Source organism: Mustelus asterias, chromosome 5 (genome assembly GCF_964213995.1).
Source record: "Mustelus asterias chromosome 5, sMusAst1.hap1.1, whole genome shotgun sequence".
Taxonomy (NCBI): domain Eukaryota; kingdom Metazoa; phylum Chordata; class Chondrichthyes; order Carcharhiniformes; family Triakidae; genus Mustelus; species Mustelus asterias.
This window is the reverse complement of record NC_135805.1, coordinates 140191352-140214037: the sequence shown is the minus strand read 5'-3', so window position 1 is coordinate 140214037 and position 22686 is coordinate 140191352. Positions and strand designations below refer to the sequence as shown.

The 22686-nt window shown below is 42.1% G+C and overlaps 2 protein-coding genes across 2 annotated transcripts in view; one reads left to right on the top strand and one right to left on the bottom strand.

The window, feature by feature from the left end:
- The window catches only part of ero1b (endoplasmic reticulum oxidoreductase 1 beta), an 84865-nt gene extending 80961 nt beyond the window's left edge, over positions 1–3904 (top strand). Inside the window, exon 16 of the mRNA XM_078213414.1 lies at positions 1089–3904. Within this exon, the coding sequence (XP_078069540.1) occupies positions 1089–1149 (61 nt within the window). The 3' untranslated portion in view covers positions 1150–3904. The remainder of the gene's footprint in view (positions 1–1088) is intronic.
- A 3673-nt stretch (positions 3905–7577) lies between these two features.
- gpr137ba (G protein-coupled receptor 137Ba) overlaps positions 7578–22686 on the bottom strand; it is a 34453-nt gene continuing 19344 nt past the window's right edge. The window contains exons 4-7 of the mRNA XM_078213775.1: positions 18806–18955; positions 13599–13727; positions 13046–13170; positions 7578–7784 (exon numbers count right to left, since the gene is read on the bottom strand). Coding sequence (XP_078069901.1) covers positions 7637–7784; positions 13046–13170; positions 13599–13727; positions 18806–18955 — 552 coding nt within the window. The 3' untranslated portion in view covers positions 7578–7636. The remainder of the gene's footprint in view (positions 7785–13045; positions 13171–13598; positions 13728–18805; positions 18956–22686) is intronic.

Below are 22686 nucleotides of genomic sequence, written 5' to 3'. Positions count from 1 at the left end.
GAACCTGCTGAGTTTATCCAGCATTTTTTGTTTTTATTTGTTATATGGGGACACTGGAATTGTTTTCCTTTGAACAGAAGGTTAAGGAGAGCTTTAATTGGACAAAAGAATCAGGCGAGATATGTTTACCATCCATGTATGTCCTTACCTCTGCTGTAAGTGGCTGTTATCACAGTCCATGATGGGCAATACCTGATCATTAACTTGAGATGCAAGTATGTGTGGTTTAATGTGTTGTCTTAATGCATTTTGCTGATGACACATACCAATTGCAGCACCATCATCTCATTTCTAACATTAAGGTTTAAGTTAATTTTACCTGGTTATTAAGTTGAGACTGTGGATCATTTCAGAGGAACCCTGAATGTTGAATATCAGCCACACTGATAATGTTGTGTCAAACAGATTTCTGGCTATAACAAATTGGTCATATATGATATTTCCTGACACTTGCATAGCCACGTGGAGGCTACTTAGGGCAAGTGCAAGAAACATTTGAATTATTTCTTCCAGGGATCCATTTTACTTAAGAAATGTGCACCCTTATCCCATAATACTTGTTAAATTATTTAAAATTGTGTGCTTATTAACTTCCGAGAAGACAATTAAAAGTTTATTTATTAGTGTCACAAGTAGGCTTACATTAACACTGCAGTGAAGTTATTGTGAAAATCCCATAGTCGCCACACTTTGTGTACACTGAGGGAGAATTTAGCACGGCCAGTGCACCTAACCAACACGTCTTTTGGACCGTGCAAGGAAACCGGAGCACCTGGAGGAAACCAGTGCAGGTTCCACACAGACCGTGACCCAACCGGGAATCAAACCCTGGTCTCTGGTGCTGTGAGACAGCAGTGCTAACCACTGTGCCACTGTGCTGCCCCTAAAATGCTCTTTAAGGAAGCAGCACAGTTCCATAATGTGCATAGGTTCCTCCCTGAAGTGGGGAGCTTCTGGCTAGTGTTCTAGTTGTCTTCCCTTTCTTCATTCCAGTCTGTAACCTTTGGGTTTATGCACTATAGCTATTAAAATAGCTGACTCCAATGGTCTTGAGGCTATTGTATAACTTTGCTGCTTTGTTCTTTCAGGCTTTCAACAAGTATACAAGAGTTACAGAATTTCAAAATACTATTGAAGGGCAAGAGGTAACAAATGCTGTGGAAACAAAGATGGGTGCTGGGTAGAGACTTTGTAACATTGTCCCAGCCTCTGGCACTCAACAAAACTTCAGACTCTTCAGGGATCCAGTAGCTGTTGCACATTTTACAGTATTGCGTTGGCATTTGAGTGAGTGAAAGGTAAAGAGATGAACTTGGTTTAGTAATAGTGAACAACAACTTCATTTCATTTCATTTAATAGCATTTCCTTGTGAGCCTAATAGAATTAAATGTTTTGAAGGTTCTTAATTATTCCCAAACCTACAGTGTTCATGGTCTGTAAGTTTCTTTTCTTGTTAACTGACCACATATTTGGATTTCTTTGATTTCAAAAACTACCAGGCCTTATCCATTTAAGAAAGTTATAAATCTGAACAGTTCTAGATTTGTCTGCACTAAACTTTTAAAATGCAAATGTAGTTATTTTTAATCCCCAATGATTTGAGAGGACTTTCTGGAACCTAACGTGTCAGTATTGTTTTTGGGCAGTTCATCCTAAATCTTTGATCATTGGCATAAAGTTCGAATGAACTGTAAAATGATCAGGCTCCCTTAAAATAATTCCTGTCACTCTGGGTGTCAGATTGTGTCATTTGTATATTAAGTGAGGATGCAAGACTTTTGTAATTTAAAAAATAAAAACAACAGTTGGAAAAATGTTAATTTCAACTGCTGTACAATGAGCTAAGTGGGCTTTTTAGCAATGTTTAAGTGTTTAATCAAATCCTGTGGAGAAATGGAAGCAGTTTCTAAATGTTGGTAATCTAAAGTAATGGAGGGTTTTAAGACCATTTTAAAAAAAAAGTATATTGTGATTGTCATAAGGATCTATAGATTTGATCAAATGCGAGGATTCTCTTTCACAATTTGATAACCCTGTACTTCTAAATGTTAACCATGTGATGGAAGGAAATTGGAGCCTCCACCATCACTATCCATAGCTCCAGGCTGCAACATGCATGTAAGAGTGTATGTTGCCACAGCACTTGGACTCCTGGGGAGAGGGGGGGAAGACAGCTGATGTGGATCAGATTGGTGCCAACAGCACAGGGTTCAATCCCTCTTCTAGCTGGGGTGGATACCAGGTCTGTCTCCTTGCCCTATCTGTGGTAGACAATGTGGTGCTGTGGGTTGGACTTGCCTTCAGGAAGAGAACCCAAGAAGAAGTACTTTAGATGACAAGGGTTTTCAAAATCAAAAAGCAATAATATTTGTTTAAAATTTGCTTTCCACTTAAAATAGATGTCAGCACCATGATGTAGCTTGTTCCCAGTGACTGCTTTTATTTTAGATTTTAGTATCCTGTATTAAGCAGGTCACTCTGAATTGACCAAATATAGCTGCCTAACCTGCTGACGTACTTGATGGAGAGCAACCTTTTGGAAGCGCGGATCAAAGCAATGTGACTCTTTAAAATCTACTTGTGGGCTTAAAGCAAGTTATTGTTGGAACATCTGCAGCAAGGATATCATTATATATGTATATAGCACAAATAATAGTGACTATATTTTGTTATGTAAACTGTACTTCCTGCCTTTGTTCGTGTCTTAATCTCTTGGTTGTTGCTGATACTTGTTCAGCCCCTGTATAGTGGGTATGAAATTTCTGCCTGGTTCACATAGATGCACGGTTCAAAATATTAAAATATAAAAGTTCAGAAAAGATTATGCCATTAGTAAGTTACTGTTTGTATATCTGCACCTTTGCTAAAGGTTTGCAGATTGAAGTCATTAGATCTTGCTGCCTGCAAGCTTGTACTTCTAAATTTACACCTTGTGTGTCAGTTAGTTGGATGAAGCATTCTTAGATCCAGTTGGGTTCTTGGTTGGAGATGGTGTTAAGTAGAGGTTGGTCAGTGCACCCACTGGGAGAGTAAATTTGATGTATACTACTCTGGGCTACTTGCAAACTTATTAGCTTAGAGTTCCATGGTGTATGCAACATAGAAATGAACCATTTGCCCCATCTGGTCCATGCTGGTTTTCATGCTACACATGGGTCTCCATTTTCCTTTCTTCATCGAACCCGATTACTGCTTATAGCAGGTGCATTAGTGCAAATAACATTACCTGTTATCATGCTATTCACTTTGGTGGGGAAGAGAGGGTGGTCACTAAGAAGCATCTTGATCCAGAGAGTGGTGCGATTGAGAAATCTTCTACACAGAAATTGAGGTGATAGTATAAATACATTTAAGGGAATCCTAGATAAATACATTAGGAAGAAAGGAATAGAAGGTTATACTGATTACGTGAGATGAAGGGTGGGAGTGATGTAGAAATTCAGACATGATCTTATTTAATGGTAGAGTAGGCTCAAATGTTCCTAACCTTCTATTCCTTTCTCCCTCAGGTACTCGTCTACCTACCTCTTAAATGTATTTATGGTATTCACCTCAACTAGTCCATGTGATAGCAAGTTCCACTTGCTGGATAAAGAAGTTGCTCAAATTCCTTATTGGATTTATTAGCAACTGTTTTTTATTTATGGCCTGTAGTTTTAACCTCCCTCACAAGTGGAAACATCTGTGTCAAGGGAATGCATAAGCATATTGACTGGCTGGGAAACCTCCATCAGAGAATGAAGCATTGGGGTGTAGTTTTTTAAAAAACACAATTTCTACAGCAAGAAAGAAAGACCAAAGAAAAAATCTCCAGTTTTCAATTGAATTCCAATATTTGTCCAGCAGCAAATTAATGCTCCTTTATATTCTTAAGCGACCTTAATTGCTTTTTTACAATGAATATTTTATCTGTAATATATCATTTATTTTAACACACTATCTGTTTAAAACAAGCTGTTTAAACCAGGAATTTCTTCTTTGGCTTTTGGTGTTCTAGATGTAGAGAATGCATGTGGGTTCAAGCTATAACTGGAAATATCAATTTTCTCCATTCTACTTGTGATCATTTACTATAGATCAGAACTAATCACAAAAAAATAGCACCTAAGTAATAGCTATGGTTTTAAATATGAAAAGTATATCTGAGTACAACAAAACAAAAGCTGCTGAAGTCATGTGGGCCTAACAAATGTGGCATTGTACTGACAAGCATTTAAACAATTTATCTCTATGCACTCTGTTTCAACATGTTAAGTTAAATGAGCAGAGGCAATGAATGTCTTTTTAATTTGCCTAATAAGCTATGATTTCAGGGAAGAAACCAGATACTGAGCCACCTTTTATTTTCTGTGTAGTCCTTTTGCATCACTCAGTTTCAGCAGAAAGTAGCAATGAAGAGCCATTGTTTCTACAGTGTGCAATTTTATCTACTTGTAATTCCTTGCCGGAGAAGAGCAGATATCCAAATAACAAAATGACACACACTTGCTCTAAATTTTTAAAAATGCTAATCAGTAATTTGTTTTGAACGCACATTTGTAAATGTTGACTGGAATAACCCATGTTCTGTGAACCAAGCATTTGTTTCCTTTGTGTAACTACTACTTCAACTACAACTCTGAAAGCAAATACAAAAATCTATCACCTTTAGCTGCAGATACTGCACTTTGTTACTATAACACTTTCCTAACTTTCATTTGCATGATCACTAATATTTTGGTGCATCTGTATCCTGCCTTAAGCAACAGGAGTGCTTGCTTGGTCAATGTGACAAAACTGATTGTAAAAATGCTTTCTAAAAAAATCTTTGATCACAAGTCGCCTGTGTTCCAAACCTTGCCGAGTTGATTTTTTTTCTGGTTTTGATGTACTGTATGTCTGTTCAGCATAAAGAGAGCAAAATTTTTGAAAATATTGAATTGCACCTCTTGTGTTTACTGCACTTGTCAGATGTATTTATTTAAAAGAAAAATAAATTTTCCTAGCTATCCATTTTGAAAACTGACACCTTGTTTTAAGAACAGCCTGTTGAAGGATCCATATTGCAAGTGATGTTATGACATTTCATCATGCATTTAGAGATGAATATTACCTTTGTGCATTCATGTAGCTGTGGCTATTGTTCCTTTGCAGTAATAAACTGGGAAATTGGTTGTGTGAGAGCATGTGTATATTAATCAAGTCTGAAACTACCTTGAACTTCTGGCACCCCAATCAGCTATTTTAATTATATAACTTTTTTTTTAAAAAGATAAATGCAACCAAGCTAACAATGTCGCTCTTCCTGTGCCATTGTTATTATTGGTGCTGGGAAAGTTGCTGCAGCCAATTGGGCTAATTTCCTTTTAACGTCTTCAGGATTAAGTCAAAATGTCAGTTCACCAAATACATTAACTGGTCGAAGAAGGACTTCTCCTTGGATCAAGCATCCTTGAATAAGGAGAAAGAAGCTGACAACTGTGTGAATGAAAGTATTGTGCAATGAGTCTTATCTGTGCTTTTACTAAAACATACTCTTTAAGGTTCTGACAGTCTTTTGTAAAGTATATATGTTGCTTCAATTACATCTTAAGCATTTATTGCTGTTTAATTGGTTAGATCAGCTGAAATGCATAGAAGAGGGAGCTGGGCCAGTTCTTGGCTAGGGTAGCAATTGCACCAGATAGCAAGTATCTTTATAGATAAAACTTGGACGGTGTGATCTCTTGAGCAGGTTCACATTGCCTGAGGCATAAAACATAGAAGATAGAAGCAGGAGGAGGCCATTTGGCCCTATGAGCCTGCTCCGCCATTCATTACAATCATGGCTGATCACCCAACTCAATAGTCTAATCCTGCTTTCTTTCCATCACCTTTGAGCCCTCCCAGGAATCCGCCTGGTAAACCTTTGCTGCACTCCCTCGAGAGCAAAAACATCCTTCCTTAGAAAAGTAGACCAATAACTGCACACAGTCCACACTTTGGGGTGTCATGACAATTTGTTCTTTCTGAAGGACACTGGTGGGCTTTTTGTAATCCAACCACTTTCAAGGTTCTCTTGGCGCTGAACAACACATTACAATGATATTTTAATCTCAAATCTCTGGATCACTCATCCAGTACCATACTTCTAGGCAATCAAAGGACTTTTGCCAAATATTTCTTCTCTTTTTGGTCCAGGACAGGAAAGTGTTTAATCATGTAGGGCCGGTTTGATGAACTAGCTGATCTTTTCATGCCTGTCAATTTTGTGCTCAGAAATTATCTCTTAAGAACAGTGTAAAAAATTAAAGATCATTTTCGTCCACCTATATGTCAACTGCTAGGATAAGCTAACAGGTTGATTGAGAAATGATCAGGTCAATGTTTCTGAAGGCGCCAGGAATGAAATTCCTGGAAGATTTTAATGGCAGGGCAGAAGCTGAGGGAGGTGAACTTAAGAATGTAAAAGAGTATTAATTTCAGAATATGAATTATTTACTGGATCCAGAAAGATAGGGGTTCTTTGATAAACATATTTGTCATACAGTATCACTGGCACTTATGAAAATTGAAATTCGCCAACAAACCAATCTTCTGAACTGTGGCGATGGACTCTGGAACAACTATAGCCCTTTTGTGAGCCAACCATATTCCCCAAGTACATGTTTCAGGCATGCCAACTGCTCAATAAACTGCAACCCAGCAACTCAGACTTTTTTACTACGCTGTCAATGTAATAATCTGGTCTCAGTGTCCCAAAGTTGTGGGTTCCACTTGAAGGATTTCAGCAGAAAACCTGCGTTGACACTCCGCTGCAGTACCAAGTAAGCAGTGCTGCACTTTTGGAGCTGCAGGTTTTCACATGAGATGTTAAATCAAGACCCTGTCCATCCTCTTGGGTGGTGTAAAAGATACCTTGGCTGAATTGAAAGCAGGAAAGCTCTTCCATTGTTCCAAGCAATGCTTTTCTCTCTCCAGTGCTATCTTTTTTTAAAAAATCTAGTTATTACCACTTTTCTGTTTGAGGTCCTTTGCTGTTTGCAAACTGACCGTAAACTACCTTTGGGATGTCATACCAATTTATGTTCTTAATGAAGGACACTGGTGGGCTTTTACAATCCAACAACTTTCAAGGTTCTCCAGGTGCTGGTTAAGACATTACAATGCTATTTTAATCTCCATCTCTGGATCACTCATTCAGTACCATAACTTCGAGGGTACCCAAGTGGGTTTGTTTTTTAAATGGAATTTATTTCTGGCTTGGTGCCCAACCATAAACAAAATGGAGCAGGCACAGAGACAGGTGAGGATAGTGTTCTCTCCAATAGAAAATAAATAGTATCCGGAGACCAGAAAGATACTGTTAAAATTGGCTAAAATTTATTGTGATTCATTGCATCGTAGGCTCTGAAGTGGTAACTGTACAATATTTACATAAACTGAAATAATTCTAATAATCTTGACATAAGGTTATATTAATGTCAGATAAATGAAAAAAACAGTTTTTAAAAGAAAATATTTTCAAAGTTAGCATTGTCAGTAAAACAATATTCAGTACAAACCTTTCAAGTGTACACATGATCCAAGCCAACTGTCCTAGTTATCCATTTTTTAAAAACTGTGTTTGTTCCTGAACTAATTAATGGTAATCAGCTTATTGAAAGAATACCCCTTTCAGATCATGACTGACGGGGAGTTTTGCGGATGGATCTCTGCATGTATTGACACCTGGGCATCTGAAGCGAATGAAGCAAATTCCTCGTAATTATAGCTTTGGTTCTTGGTTCCATAGTAGTCCGTAATTTGGGATATACTTGACGAGCTACAAAGAAAGATCACAGTGAATTCAGGGGCTGTGATTATGTGCCTCATGCCGGACTATTGTGAAATGATAGTTTCCTAAGGTCAGCTGTAGCTCAAGAAACTGCACTACACAGACTGGGAAAGCCGCACATTTGATATGGTTTTTGTTGTAATATCTGATCTCAACTACACAACAGCCATCACATGATCCATTTGGGACACACTACTAGCATTCTCATTGCCAATCACTCTGCAGGGATTCCTTCCCACATCCCTGCTCAAAATGAAATTGTGACACTAGAATATGCATATGTTGACATTGGATGAAAGACTAGATGTGGCAGTGAAGGAATGATGATAAAGTTCCAAACCATGAATGTGTGAGGCCTTGCAAGTGGTGGTAGAGGTCACAGGTTTGGGAACTGCTATTGAATGAACCCTGATGAGTTGCTGAAGTGCATCTGTAGATAGTACACACTGCTGCTACTGTGCACCAGTGGTGGAGGGAGTAAATATTTCAGATGATGGGTGGGGTTGCTTTATCCTGAATTAGACAAGCTTCCTGGGTATTACTGAAGTTGCACCCATTCAAGCAAATGGAGAGTATTCCATCACACTCCTGGACAGGCTTTGTGGAGTCAGGAGGTGAGTTAAGGCACAGAGTTCTCAGTCTGTGACCTGCTCTTGTAGCTGCAGTATTTATAGGACGGGTCCAATTCAGTTTCCGGTCAACGGCGACTGTCCTCAATTGATGATGGGGAAATTCAGCGATAATAATACCATTGAATGTCACAGGAGCTTATTGGACTCTTGTTGGAGATGGTCATTGCCTCGCACTTATTGGCACAAATGTTACTTGCCAGCCTTGGCCTAAATGTTGTCCAGGTCTTGCCACATATGAACGCAGAATCCTTCAGTATCTGAAGAGTTGTGAATGGTACTAAACAATGTGAAATCATCAGTGAATATTGTCACTTCTAGCCTTATGTTTGAGGGTTAAGCAATTGAAAGTGATTGGGCCTTGCACACTATCACCAGTTATTGGCCTGTAATAACCACAACCACCTTCTCTTGTGCATAGTATGACTAACTAGTGGAGATTGATTCCCATTTACTTCGATTTTGCTCGGGCTCCTTAATGCCACATTTAGTTGAATGCTGCCTTGAGCAGCACGGTGGCACAGTGGTTAGCACAGCCTCACAAAGCCAGGGACCCGGGTTCAATTCCGGCCTTGAATGTGGAGTTTGCACATTCTCCCCATGTCTGCATGGGTTTCCGCCGGGTGCCCAGGTTTCCTCCCACAGTCCAAAGATGTGCGGGTTAGGTTGATTGGCCATGTTAAATTGACCCTAGTGTCTGGGGATTAGCAGAGTAAATATGTGGGGTTATGGGGACAGGGCCTGGGTGGGATTGTGGTCGGTGTAGACTCGATGGGCCGAATGGCCTTCTGCACTGTAGAGATTCTATGACATTGAGGAGATATTCTCACCTTTTGTTCAGGTATTTTGTCCATGTTTGGACCAAGGCTGTAGTGAGGTCTGGAGCCAAGTGGCCCAGGCAGAACCCAAACTATGCATTGCTGGGCAGATTGTTGTTATGAAATGGAGATGCTGGTGTTGGACTGGGGTAAGCACAGTAAGAAGTCTCACAACACCCAGGTTAAAGTCCAACAGGTTTATTTGATAGTACAAGCTTTCAGAGCATTGCTCCTTCTTCAGGTGAGTGAAGAGTTTTGTTCACAAACAGGGCATACATAGACACAGACTCAATTTACAAGATAATGGTTGGAATGCGAGTCTTTACAGGTAATCAAGTTTTAAAGGTAAAGACAATGTGAGTGGAGAGAGGGTTAAGCACTGGTTAAAGACATGTGAATTGTCTCGAGCATCGGAACTGTTGATCGATGAGTCGAGCGCCATATCCTGTTCTTATGAGGATATGGCGCTTGACTCATCGATTGACAGTTCCGACGCACCACAGTGAAAAACCACACCAACCTCCTCAGAAGACTAACACGGGACACGGCGGACAGAGCATCCTTCGTTGTCCAGTACTTCCCCGGAGCGGAGAAGCTACGACATCTTCTCCGGAGCCTTCAACATGTCATCAATGAAGACGAACATCTCGCCAAGGCCACCCCCACTTCTTGCCTTCAAACAACCGCACAACTTCAAACAGACCATTGTGCACAGCAAACTACCCCGCCTTCAGGAGAACGGTGACCATGACACCACACAACCCTGCCACAGCAACCTCTGCAAGACATGCCGGATCATCGACACAGGTGCCATCACCTCATGTGAGAACACCATCCACCAGGTACACGGTGCATACTCTTGCGACTCAGCCAACGTTGTCTACCTGATATGCTGCAGGAAAGGTCCCGAGGTATGGTACATTGGGGAGACCATGCAGACGCTACGACAATGGATGAATGAACACCGCTCGACAGTCACCAGGCAGGAGTGTTCCCTTCCTGTTAGGGAACACTTCAGCAGTCAAGGGTATTCAGCCTCTGATCTTTGGGTAAGCGTTCTCCAAGGCAGCCTTCATGACACACGACAACACAGAATCGCTGAGCAGAAACTGATAGCCAAGTTCTGCACACATGAGGACGGCCTCAACCAGGATCTTGGGTTCATGTCACACTATCTGTAATCCCCACGACTTGCCTGGGCTTGCAAAATCTTACTAACTATCCTGGCTTGAGACAATACACATCTCTTTTAACCTGTGCTTAACCCTCTCTCCACTCACATCTGTAAAGACTTGATTACCTGTAAAGACTCGCATTCCAACCATTATCTTGTAAATTGAGTGTGTGTCTATGTACGCCCTGTTTGTGAACACAACTCTTCACTCACCTGAAGAAGGAGCAACACCTCCGAAAGCTTCTGCTACCAAATAAACCTGTTGGACTTTAACCTGGTGTTGTCAGATTGTTGTTGTCAACACCTTTCATCACTTTGCTGATGATTGAGTGTACACAGGCGGTAATTAGCTGGATTAGATTTGTCCTTTTTGTGAACAAGACATACCTGGGCACCGGTGAAATATACACTCCCCCAATAAGGAATCCATATGTTTGGGAGAGATTGAATAGGGAAAGATTGGTGAGAAATAACAGAGAATTGAGATTTTCATCCACTAGGTCTCAACTGGATTTTCCAATTCTGGGCACCTATGGATGAGGGATTTCAGGCAAGTGGAGATACTAATGAAGCTACAGTTTTCCTTAGAACAGAAAAGGTTGAGGCAATTTAAGAGTTGTTTAAGCTATGAAAGGTTTTGACGAGTAAATAAGAAGAAACCGTTTTTGCTTGCAGAGCAGATAACAAGGATGCCTATGTCAGACTCCTATTTATTGACTACCGCTCAGCCTTCAACACCATTATTCCCCCAAAACTCATCTCCAAACTCCGTGGCCTTGGCCTCGGCATCTCCCTCTGCGATTGGATCCTGAACTTCCTAACTCTCAGATCACGATCAGTAAGGATAGGCACCAACACTCCTCCACAATCATCCTCAACACTGATGCCCCACAAGGCTGTGTTCTCAGCCCCCAACTCTACTCCTTATACACCTATGACTGTGTGGCCAAATTCTCCTCCAATTCAATTTTTAAGTTTGCTGACGACACCACCGTAGTGGTTGGATCTCAAACAATGACGAGACAGAGTACAGGAACTACACAAGGTTGTGAATGTAGCCCAATCCGTCTCGCAAACCAGCCTCCCATCCACGACTATCTACACTTCCAAAGCAAAGCAGCCGGCATAATTAACGACCCCACGCACCCCGGACATTTTCTCTTCCACCTTTGTCCGTCAGGAAAAAGATACAAAAGTCTGAGGTCACGTACCAACCGACTCGAGAACAGCTTCTTCCCTGCTGCTGTCAGACTTTTGAATGGATTTACCTTGCATTAAGTTGATTTTTCTCTACCCTAGCTATGATTGTAACACTAAATTCTGCACTCTCTCGTTTCCTTCTCTATGAACAGTATGCTTTGTATAGTGCGCAAGAAACAATACTTTTCACTATGTTAATACATGTGACCATAATAAATCAAATCAAATCACTTGGTGACTCGAGGTGAAGATTTAAGATAATTGGCAAGCGAACCAGAGGAGATATTTTTTTTAAAATGTGGAGTGTTGTGATTTGATATGCGTTGCTTGAAAGGAGGTAGTAATAGATTCAACCACTACTTCCAAGTGAGTAGAATTACATAAAAGGCCATTCAGTCATCGTGTTCATGTCAGCTCTCTGCAAGAACAACTCACATTTGACCACTCTTGCTTTTCCCCCAGTGATGAGACTAACATATGTATTTGAAAAGGAGACACTGGGCATAGTTGAAGTGCAGCTGGAGATATTGCTGAGAAAAAAAGACGTTGAAGCTTTTTGTCCTGCACTTAACAGGACATTTGCAAGAATATTAAATGTATAGGGAACAACAATTTATACTTCATGAGAAGTGAGTACTGATTGGCTGGCAAGTGGATTCTGGTAGAGGCGTTGCCATAGAGAATGCACAATGGCACAGTAGTTCGATTCCCGGCTTGGGTCACTAAGTGTTAATGTAAGCCTACTTGTGACACTAATAAATAAACTTAAACTTATCAATTTTATCAAAGTATAAATTGTTCCCTTTATCTTTGGAGTTCTTGTCAATGTTCTGATGAGTGCAAGATTAAATGTTTTGACATGTCTTTTTTTTTCAGCAATACTCAAAAGTGACCAATTGGATAGTTCTAGCAAAGACCTGATGAAGGCACAACAGGTCACATGGCCTCCTGTGCTGTACAATGTATGGGGAGGCAGTGGCGTAGTGGTATTGTCGCTGGACTAGTAATCCAGAGACACAGGTTAATACACTGGGGACCGGGGTTCAAATCCCACCATGGCAGATATGATATTTGAATTCAATGGAAATCTGGAATTAAAAGTCTGATGTATAGGAAAGTGAATTCAACTTGACTGTTCCACCTCTGAGTCTGGTCATCTGGTGATGACCATAAAACCATTGTCGATTGTCGTTAAATCCCTATTTGGTTCCCTAATGTCCTTTGGAGAAGGAAATCTGCTTCCTTACTTGGTCTGGCCTACATGTGACTCCAGATCCACAGCAATGTAGTTGACTCTTAAATGCCCTCAGGGATGGGCAATAAATGCTGGCCCAGCCAGTGACGCCCACGTCCCATGGATGGAAAAAAAAACAATTCCATGATTTTCTTGAGCTGCAGTGGAGTCAGAAATGAGTTTCTAATAATTACCTGCTGAGTGCACTGTGACAGGTGACATTCCAGGCCAAGTCATCATCACTGTCGTACCGTCGAGGATTGTCAAAGAAAAAGGCCCTGGAAGTGAACCCATGACTGCACGACATTCCGGTCCCTGTCTGCAACAGCACAAGTAATCGTGAGCAGTGACAACCACAATAGCAAGTTCAAACTCACCTATCTGTACCGGCAAACACCAAATGCCCTCGTTGAATTTATTATTTCACATTTCTAAGTATGGTTCTAAGAGTTCAACCAATGACTGTTGAGAAGGGTGAATGTACTGCAAAATTAATTATGCAAATTATTCTGTGTAACAAGTGCAACTGTCATTCTCTCTATGACTCTCCTGTGACTGTGTGACCTTGTTATTCCCTCTGTGTGAACCCTCCTTGGATGTGTCGGAATGAATGTTTGAAAATTCCTACACCTCCCACACTTGAATACCTGAGATATCATTCTGTTCCTGGAAATTCTGCAATCTAAAATAATGCCCAGTATGCTTCAAGAGGTGCTGAGAACATTGACCAAGTTTGAACGTACTTACCAGACTTTGGACTGGACTCCTTACACGAAAGAAGAGGACAACTAAAGTTGTTGGCAGCAGTTCCCAGATGAATAGAATCACTCCAAACACTAAATATCCTTTATCACCCAACTGGATCTGTAGATCTGCCTGTGTGAGACAAGCAACATGTCAGCACCTCAACAACAACTTACATTTACACAGCTCCTTTAATGAAATGTCTTTCACTGGACAGTAATCAGGTAAGAATTTGACACCAAACCAAAGACATTTTCTTTTACTAAAGAGACTTGCCAAAAAGACGGTGGGCAGAAATTTACAAGATTGATTCTAAGTGTCTAACTAGTGTGAGTTTTCACACTTACTCTTATGCACCTAGTTACTGAAAAAATGATCTAGACTGTTTCTAGCTGCTGCAGGCAGTGGGCTGGGCTTAATTCACCAGCCAGCCTGTAGAGGGAGCTACTGCGCATGTGCAGTCTTCTGATTCTGCACATGCTCAAAAGCAACTGCAGGAGTCTGACAGAGAGAGATAGCGAGCTGTTCAGGCTGCTGCTACTGCAGGCAGCCTCAACCAACATCTGCCCCCCCCCCACCCCCCTGCAATCACGGGGGCAGCATGGTAGATAGGATGACGAAGAAGGCAACTGGAATGCTTGCCTTCATTAGCCGAGGCGTGGAATATAAGAGCAGGGAGGACTTGGTACAACTTTATAAAACATCGGTTAGGCCACAAATTAAATATTGTGTGCAGTTCTGAGCGTCATCCTATCAGAAAGACAAGATTGCACTGGAGAGGGTGCAGAGGCGATTCACCAGGATGTTGCCTGGGATGGAAAGCTTCAGCTATAAGGAGAGACTGGATAGGCTGGGTTTATTTTCTCTGGTGCAGAGGAGGCTGAGGGGAGTGGAGGGGGGGGGCGTGATAGAGGTACACAAAATTATGAGAGGCATAGATAGGGTAGATCGTTAAGAATCTTTTCCCATGACAGAGGCACCTAAGACGACAGGCATAGGTTTAAGGTGATGAGTAAGTGGTTTAGAGTTGATCTGAGGAAAAGATTTTTCATCCAGAGGGTGGTGGAACCTCACATGGAACCTGCTGCCTGAGAGGGTGATTGAGGCAGCTACTCTCATCTGGACGATCACTTAAATCACCAAGGCACACTAGGCAATAGACCAAGTGCTGGTAAATGGGAATAGTATAGATTGTACTTGATGGTCGGTATGGGCATGGTGGGCTGAAGGGCCTGTTTCTGTACTATATGACTATGACAACAAGTGCAGTAATTCAGAACAACTCTGGTACTTGAAAGGGGTGTGGAGGAACAGAGACACCTGGAGTTCATATACACTAATCTTTGAAGGTGGCAGGCAAGTTGAGAAGGCTATTTGTTGGAGCTGCACCCATCCAGGCAAGTGGGGAGCATTCCATCACAGTCCTGACTTGTCTTGTAGATGGTAGACAGGCTTTGGGGAGTCAGGAAGTGAGTTACTCGCTGCAGTATTTCCAGCCTCTGACCTCCTCTTGTAGCCACTCTATTTATGTGGCAAGTCCAGTTGAGTTTCTGGTCAATGATAACCCCAAGGATGTTGACAATGGGGGATTCAGTGAATGTCAAGGGGCAGTGGTTAAAGTGTCTCTTCAGAAGTTCATAAGATATGAGCAGAATTAGGCCATTGAGTCCGCTCCGCCATTCGATCATGGCTCATATGCTCCTCATCCCCATTTTCCTGCCTTCTCCCCATAATCCTTTACCCCATTGCCAATTTAAAAATCTGTCTGACTCCTCCTTAAATTTACTCACTGTCCCAGCATCCACCGCGCTTTGGGGTAGCGAATTCCACAGATTCACAACCCTTTGGGAGAAGTAGTTTCTCCTCAACTCTGTTTTAAATTTGTTACCCCTTATCCTAAGACTATGACCTCCCATCCTAGAATGCCCCACAAAAGGAAGCAGCTGCTCCACGTCTACTTTATCCATGCCTTTTATCATCTTATATACCTCAATTTGATCTCTCCTCATTTTTCTAAATTCCAGAAAGTATGGGCCTTAACGGTTCAATCTCTCTTCATACGACAAACCCCTCATCTCTAGAATCAATCTAGTGAACCTCCTCTGAACTGCCTCCAATGCCACTATATCTTTCCTCAAATACGGGGACCAAAACTGTGCACAATACTCCAGGTGCGGTCTCACCAATGCCTTGTATTGTTGCAACAATACTTCCTTACCTTTATATTCTATTCCTTTAGCTATAAATGCCAACATTCTATTCACTTTCTTTATTATCTGCTGTATCTGAATGCTAGTTTTCTGTGACTCGTGAACAAGGACACCCAGATCCCTCTGCACCGGAGCACCCCGAAGTCTCTCCTCATTTAGATACTAAGTTGCCTTCCCATTTTTCTGTCCAAAATGCATGACCTCACATTTATCCACTTTAAACTCCATCTGTCACATTTTGGCCCACTCTCCTAACCTATCTATATCCATTTGTAAGGTTCTTATTTCCTCATTGCAACTTACTGTCCCGCCTATTTTTGTGTCGTCTGCAAATTTGGCTGTAGATCCTTCTATCCCTGTATCCAAGTCATTAATATAAATTGTAAATAGCTGGGGCCCAAGGACTGAACCTTGTGACACCCCACTAGTTACTTCTTGCCATCCAGAAAAAAAAAATTATCCCGACTCTCTGTCTTCTGTCCATCAGCCAGTCACCTAACCAAGCTAATTAATCCCATGTGATCTAACCTTGTGAATTAACCATTTGTGGGGCACCTTATCAAACACCTTCCGAAAGTCTAGATATACTACATCTACAGGATCCCCATTATCCACTTTGATTGTTACATCCTCGAAGAACTCTGGCAAATTAGTCAAACGTGATTTGCTCTTCATAAAACCATGCTGTCTCTGATGGATAGCGTTTTGACTTTCCAAATGTCCTGATATTGCTTCCTTGATAATTGATTCTAACACTTTCTCAACAACAGATGTTAAACTAACTGGTCTGTAATTTTTCACATTTTGCCTCCTTTCCTTTTTGAATAAGGGCGTTATTATATTATATTATATATTAGCATTATTCCAATTCACTGGAACCTTTCCCATGTCCAGGGAATTTTGGAATATTATAACCAATAGATCCACTATCTCTGCCATCACTTCCATTAATATCCTAGGATGTAGACCATCAGACCTGGGGGACTTGTTTGCCCTCAATCCCAATAGTTTGTAGAGTACCTTTTCCCTTGTCGATGTTGATTGTTCTAAGTTCTACACTTTCTATTACCTCTGATTTGCCCATTCCTATCGGAATAGTACTAGTGTCCTCCACCATGAACACTGAGGCAAAGTATTGATTTAATATCTCTGCCATTTCAGTGTTCCCCACTATTAACTCTCCAGTTTCATCTTCCAAGGGACCAACATTCACCTTAGCCACTCTCTTCCCTTTTATACTTCTAGAAGCTTTTGCTATCCTTTTTGACATTTTTCTTTTGTAATTTACCTTAGCTCTTTTTATTACTTTTTTATTACTTTTTTAGTATCCCTTTGTTTATGTTTGAAAGTTTCCCAATCTTCCAGCCTGCCACTGGCCTTTGCAATATGGTATACCTTAGTTTTTGTCTTTATATTGTCCTTGACCTCCTTGTTTAGCCATGCATGTTTTTTACGCCCCTAACCATCTTTCTTCCTCACTGGGATATATTTTAGTTGTGAGGACTTGAGTACTTCCTTAAACAACTGCCGCTGCTCATCCGCTGTCCTACCTTTCAGCCTTCCTGCCCACTCTATTTGGGCCAAATCTGTCCTCATGCCTATGTAATATCCTTTGTTTAATTTGAGAACACTAGTGTGGGACTCTATTTCTCACCCCCAAACTGAATTTTGAATTCTATCATGCTATGGTTGCTACTCCCTAGAGGATCCTTAACAATGAGGTCATTAATTAATCCCTCCTCATTACACAATACCAAATCCAGAGCATCCTGCTCCCTGGTTGGTTCCACAACATACTGTTTCAAGAAACAATCTCTGATACATTCAATGACCCTTGCCAATTTAATTCTTCCAATCTATGTGCATATTAAAATCACTCTTATTGGTGATGATCATTGCCTGACATTTGTGTGGCGTGAATGTTACTTGCCACTTGTCAGCCCAAGCCTGGATATTGTCCAGATCTTGTTGCATTTGGACATGAACTGCTTCAGTATTTGAGGAGTTGTGAATGGTGCTGATCATTGTGCAATCATCGGCGAACATCCCCATTTCTGACCTTATGATGGAGAGAAGGTCATTGAGGAAGCAGCTGAAGATGGTTGGGCCAAGAACACTACCCTGAGGGACTCCTGCAGAGATGTCCTGGAGCTGAGATGACTGACCCTCCACAACCACAACCATCTTCCTATGTACCAGGTATGACTCCAGCCAATGGAGAGTTTGCCCCCTGATACCCATTTATTCCAATTTCGCTAGGGCTCCTTGATGCCACACTCGGTCAAATGCGCCCTTGATGTCAAGGGCTGTCACTCTCATCTCACCTCTGGAATTCAGCTCTTTCGTCCATGTTTGAACCAAGGCTGTAATGAGGTCAGGAACTGAGCCCTGGCAAAACCCAAACTAGGCGTCACTGAGCAGGTTATTGCTGAGCAGGTGCTGCTTGATAGCGTTGTTGATGTCTCCTTCCATCACTTTATTGATAATTGAGAGTAGACTGGGCGGTAATGGCTAGGTTGGATTTGTCCTTTTTGTGTATAGGACATACCTGGGCAATTTTCCACGTTGTTGGGTATCTACTATCTGCAACATGCCATGCAGCAATTCACAAAAAAATCCAAACACTCAACCACTTTCATCTAGAAGGACAAGGGCAGCAGATAAATGGGGAACACTATCACCTGCAAGTTCCCCTCCAAGCCACTCACCATTCTGATTTGGAAATATATCACCGTTCCTTCACAGTCGCTGGGTCAAAATCCTGGAATTCCCTCCCCATTGTGGATCAACCCAGCACATGGACTGCAGCGATTCAAGAGGGCAGCTCACCACCACCTTCTCAAGGGCAACTAGGGATGGGCAATAAATGCTGGCCAGCCAGCGACGCCCATGTCCCACAATTGAATAAAAAAAGTGGCTTCCTTTAGTGCAGTATAATTCTATTAAACCAGATAGAAAACCGTGGAAGTTCCAGGCTTACCTGATTCAATAAGTACTGACCTGATCAGATACGTTGTACCAGTCATAATCAAAAGTGTTAATGTGGTTATAGGAGGTGAGTGCGATAGCGACCAAGTTGTAGCAGGCCCTTGATGTATACAATAATATAATTACCACTCCCACCACCACAATCTGACAGAGAGATGTGCCCTGAAAATACAAACACAATGGAGATTCTTTAATGCCAACACCTTGCTTTTTGACTGCCATTAAATTGTACAAATAGCAATATTTAATACCCAATGACATTCAGGAAACATTGTGAAGTATCATGGACTAAATGGCGCAGTGGGTCTGCACACATTTCTGACATCTCTGGGATCTGTACATCCAGCTTAAAACGATAATCTACCTCTTTTTAGGTGAAATGAATCATAGAATCCCCACAGTGCAGAAGGAAGCTATTCGGCCCATTGAGTCTGCACCGACCACAATCCCACCTACTTATTCACCCTACTAACCCCCTGACACTAAGGGGCAATTTAGCATAGCCAATCATCCTAACCCACACACCTTTGGAGTGTGGGAGGAAACCAGAGCACCCGGAGGAAACCCACGCAGGCACAGGGAGAATGTGCAAACTCCACACAGACAGTGACCCAAATTGGAAATTGAACTCGGGTCCCTGGCGCTGTGAGGCAGCAGTGCTAACCACTGTGCCACCATGCTGCGTTGTTCAGCATAGCCTAGTAGTTCCCTCCAAGGGGTCATAAGAATGGTTTGGCATGGAGTGTTATGTGTGTGTGATTGACAGTTGGGGCAGTAAGGGATCATAGATGTTTACAGCACATTCTGTCCATTTTGTTAGTGCTGGCCCTTTATTGGAATAACCCAAACCTTAGCCTACTGTCTCATAATCTCCCCAGATTCCTGAAACACTTTCTACTTCAGATATGAATCCACTGCTCTTTTAAAATTGGAATGGTCTCTGCCTCATCCAGTAGGAGATTCCATGATTCACTAAATTTCTTATGTAAAGAAATTTTTCCCAACCTCTCCTTACTTCTTGTGCAGAGTACAAGATCATCATTTAACAGGAGAGGCGGTGGTGTAGTGATAGTAGTGATATTGTTGCTGGACTAGTAATCCAGAGACCCAGGGTAATGCTCTGGAGATCCAGGTTCAAATCCCACCATGGCAGATAGTGAAATTTGAATTCCATATAAAAAGACTCTGGAATTAAAAATCTAATGATGACCACAAAACCATTGTCAACTGTCATAAAAACCTATCTGGTTCACTAATGTTCTTTAGAGGAGGAAATCCGTTGTCTTTACCGGGTCTGGCCTACATGTGACTCCAGAGCCACAGCAGTGTGGTTGACTCTCAATCATCTTCAGGAATGGGCAATAAATGTTGGCCCAGCCAGCGACGCCCACATCCCATCAATGAATTTAAAAAAACCCTCAATGCTAACTCATCCTTGGCCTGTCCACCACATCTGCTGATGGACAATTGAGATGTCAAGTCAATGGGTTATCATTTCTCGCAGCACCTGGGATGTCTCCCTGCATTAGAAAAATGTTTGGATCTTCCAGATGCTGATGGTTGTGGTGTTGAGTGTTGGACTCGTTGAGAATTGGACTTGCTTCCAGCTTTCAGCCAATCCCATCATACTTGCATCCGAGGATGTGCTGTCTTTTCTTTGCCAGGATTTACCGGTGTGGCTTGTTGTTTCTGTGGCAGCAATGGCTTTTTAACAGGGCGAGGGTGTTAGCCCCATGCCCAACCTTCCTTTTCGATCCAGCCTTGGGACTGACTTTTGGTTACGGGAGGTGATACAGGCTATGGCTGAAACCTTGTTAGGTTCAGTTCTTTCCTTTGATCACAATTCAATCATAATTGCATCTTCCTGTCCCTTCCTCTTTCAGCATTCCAAAGGGACCATTCCATTCGTGATAGTTTGATCCACTCCTCCGGCACCTCCACATTCCCACAGCACCTTTTCATGCAAGCACAAGCAATGTGACATCTGTTCCTTTATCTTCTCCCTTCTCACTGTCAGAGGCTTCAACCATTCCTTTCAGTGAAACAGCTAAGGCAGCTCAGTGGCACAGTGGTTAGCACAGCTGCCTCACAGCGCCAGGGATCCAGGTTCAATCCCAGCCTCGGGCACTGTCTGTGTGGAGTTTGTACGATCTCCTTGTGTCTGTATGGGTTTCCTCCGGGTGCTCCGGTTTCCTCCCTACACTCCAAAGATATGCGGGTTAGGTTGATTAGCCATGTGAAATTGTCCCTTAGTGTCAGGGGGATTAGCAGAGTAAATGTGTGGGGTTACGGGGATAGGATCTGGGTGGGATTGCGGTCAGTGCAGACTCGATGGGGCGAATGGCCTCTTTCTGCACTGTAGGGATTCTATGATTTTCCATCTAACATACTGTGTTAGCTGCTCAGAAGACGCTCTCCTCAAGACTGGGGAGACAAACAGAGATTGAGTGATTGCTTTACTGCAAACCACCATTCAGTCACCTGAAGCTTCCTGTCACCTTTAAATTTAATTCTCCACTTTGATGTCCTTGGCTTGTTGCAGTGTTCAAATGAGGCCCCACACAAGCTCAAGGAACTGCACCGCTTTCTTTTATTCATTTGTGGGACATGGGCATCGTTGGCTGGGCCAGCATTTATTGCCCATCCCTAGTTGCCTGAGGGCAGTTGACAGTCAACTACATTGCTGTGGCTCTGGAGTCACATGTAGGTCAGATTTCCTTCTCTAAAGGACATTAGTGAACCAGATGGGTTTTTCCGATAATGGTCAGCAATTGATTTTTAATTTCACCATCTGCCGTGGCGGGATTCGAACCCAGGTCCCCAGAACATTAGCTGAGTTTCTGGATTAATAGTCTCACGATAATACCACTAGGCCATTGCCTCACCTTAATCAGACATCTTACAACCTCTGGACTCAATATTGGGTTCAACAATTTTAGTTTATAAACTCTGGTCCCACATTGTTTCCTTTTTCTTTTCTGGTTTTGTTTTTCTCTCTTGTTTCTTTTGTCTTTTTCTTTATTTGCTTTCTGAAGGCAGTTATTCTGAATTCTGCCATTCATACCTGCTCGAGACACATGAGGCAGGATATTCTGATGGCTCTCGCCGCAAGACCGGAAAATTCTGCCCGAGGTAAACGGACCTTTGATTGATCCGTGTCCCGCCCGCTCCGATTCCCTTGGCAGGCAAGACAGGAAAATTCCGCCCATCTTTTGTTTCTTGTCACATTTTCATTCTGTTTGGCCTTCCACCAAGAACCCATTTTGCCCTTTTTGTCATTTAATCTCTCCTGGATTCCACCCTATCATAGACCTTAACTTTGTATCTTTGTTCCTCCCTTCCGCCACCTTTAATTGCTTTAAAACTTGGAACATCTCTAACTTTACCCAGTTCTGTGGCAATGGCACTGAGTTGAAATATTAACTCTGATTCGCTCTCTGCAGATACTGCCAGACCTGCTGGGTATTTCCAGCATTTGACTTCAATCACAATCATGCCTGACTCACTGCTGAAACATAGCTCGAAAATAAGGGTTTAATATTCCCAGGTTTAGATACAATGAGAGACCAGACCATTTTACAGCTGCAAGCCAATGGTTGTTGAGATCTGAGGAGATGGTATTGGACACCTATTGAGAAGCTCTAACACACAGCGAGGTATAGAATATCTATTCAGTATTAATCCCAATAGGTTGATTTTGAAACAAATATTCACACAGTCTGCTTCAGTTCATTCTGGTTAAATATCCTACTGCACGGTGGCACAGTGGTTAGCACTGCTGCCTCACACCGCCAGGGACCCGGGTTTGATTCCCAGCTTGGGTCACTGTCTGTGCAGAGTCTGCACCTTCTCCCCGTGTCTGTGTGGGTTTCCTCCGGGTGCTCCGGTTTCCT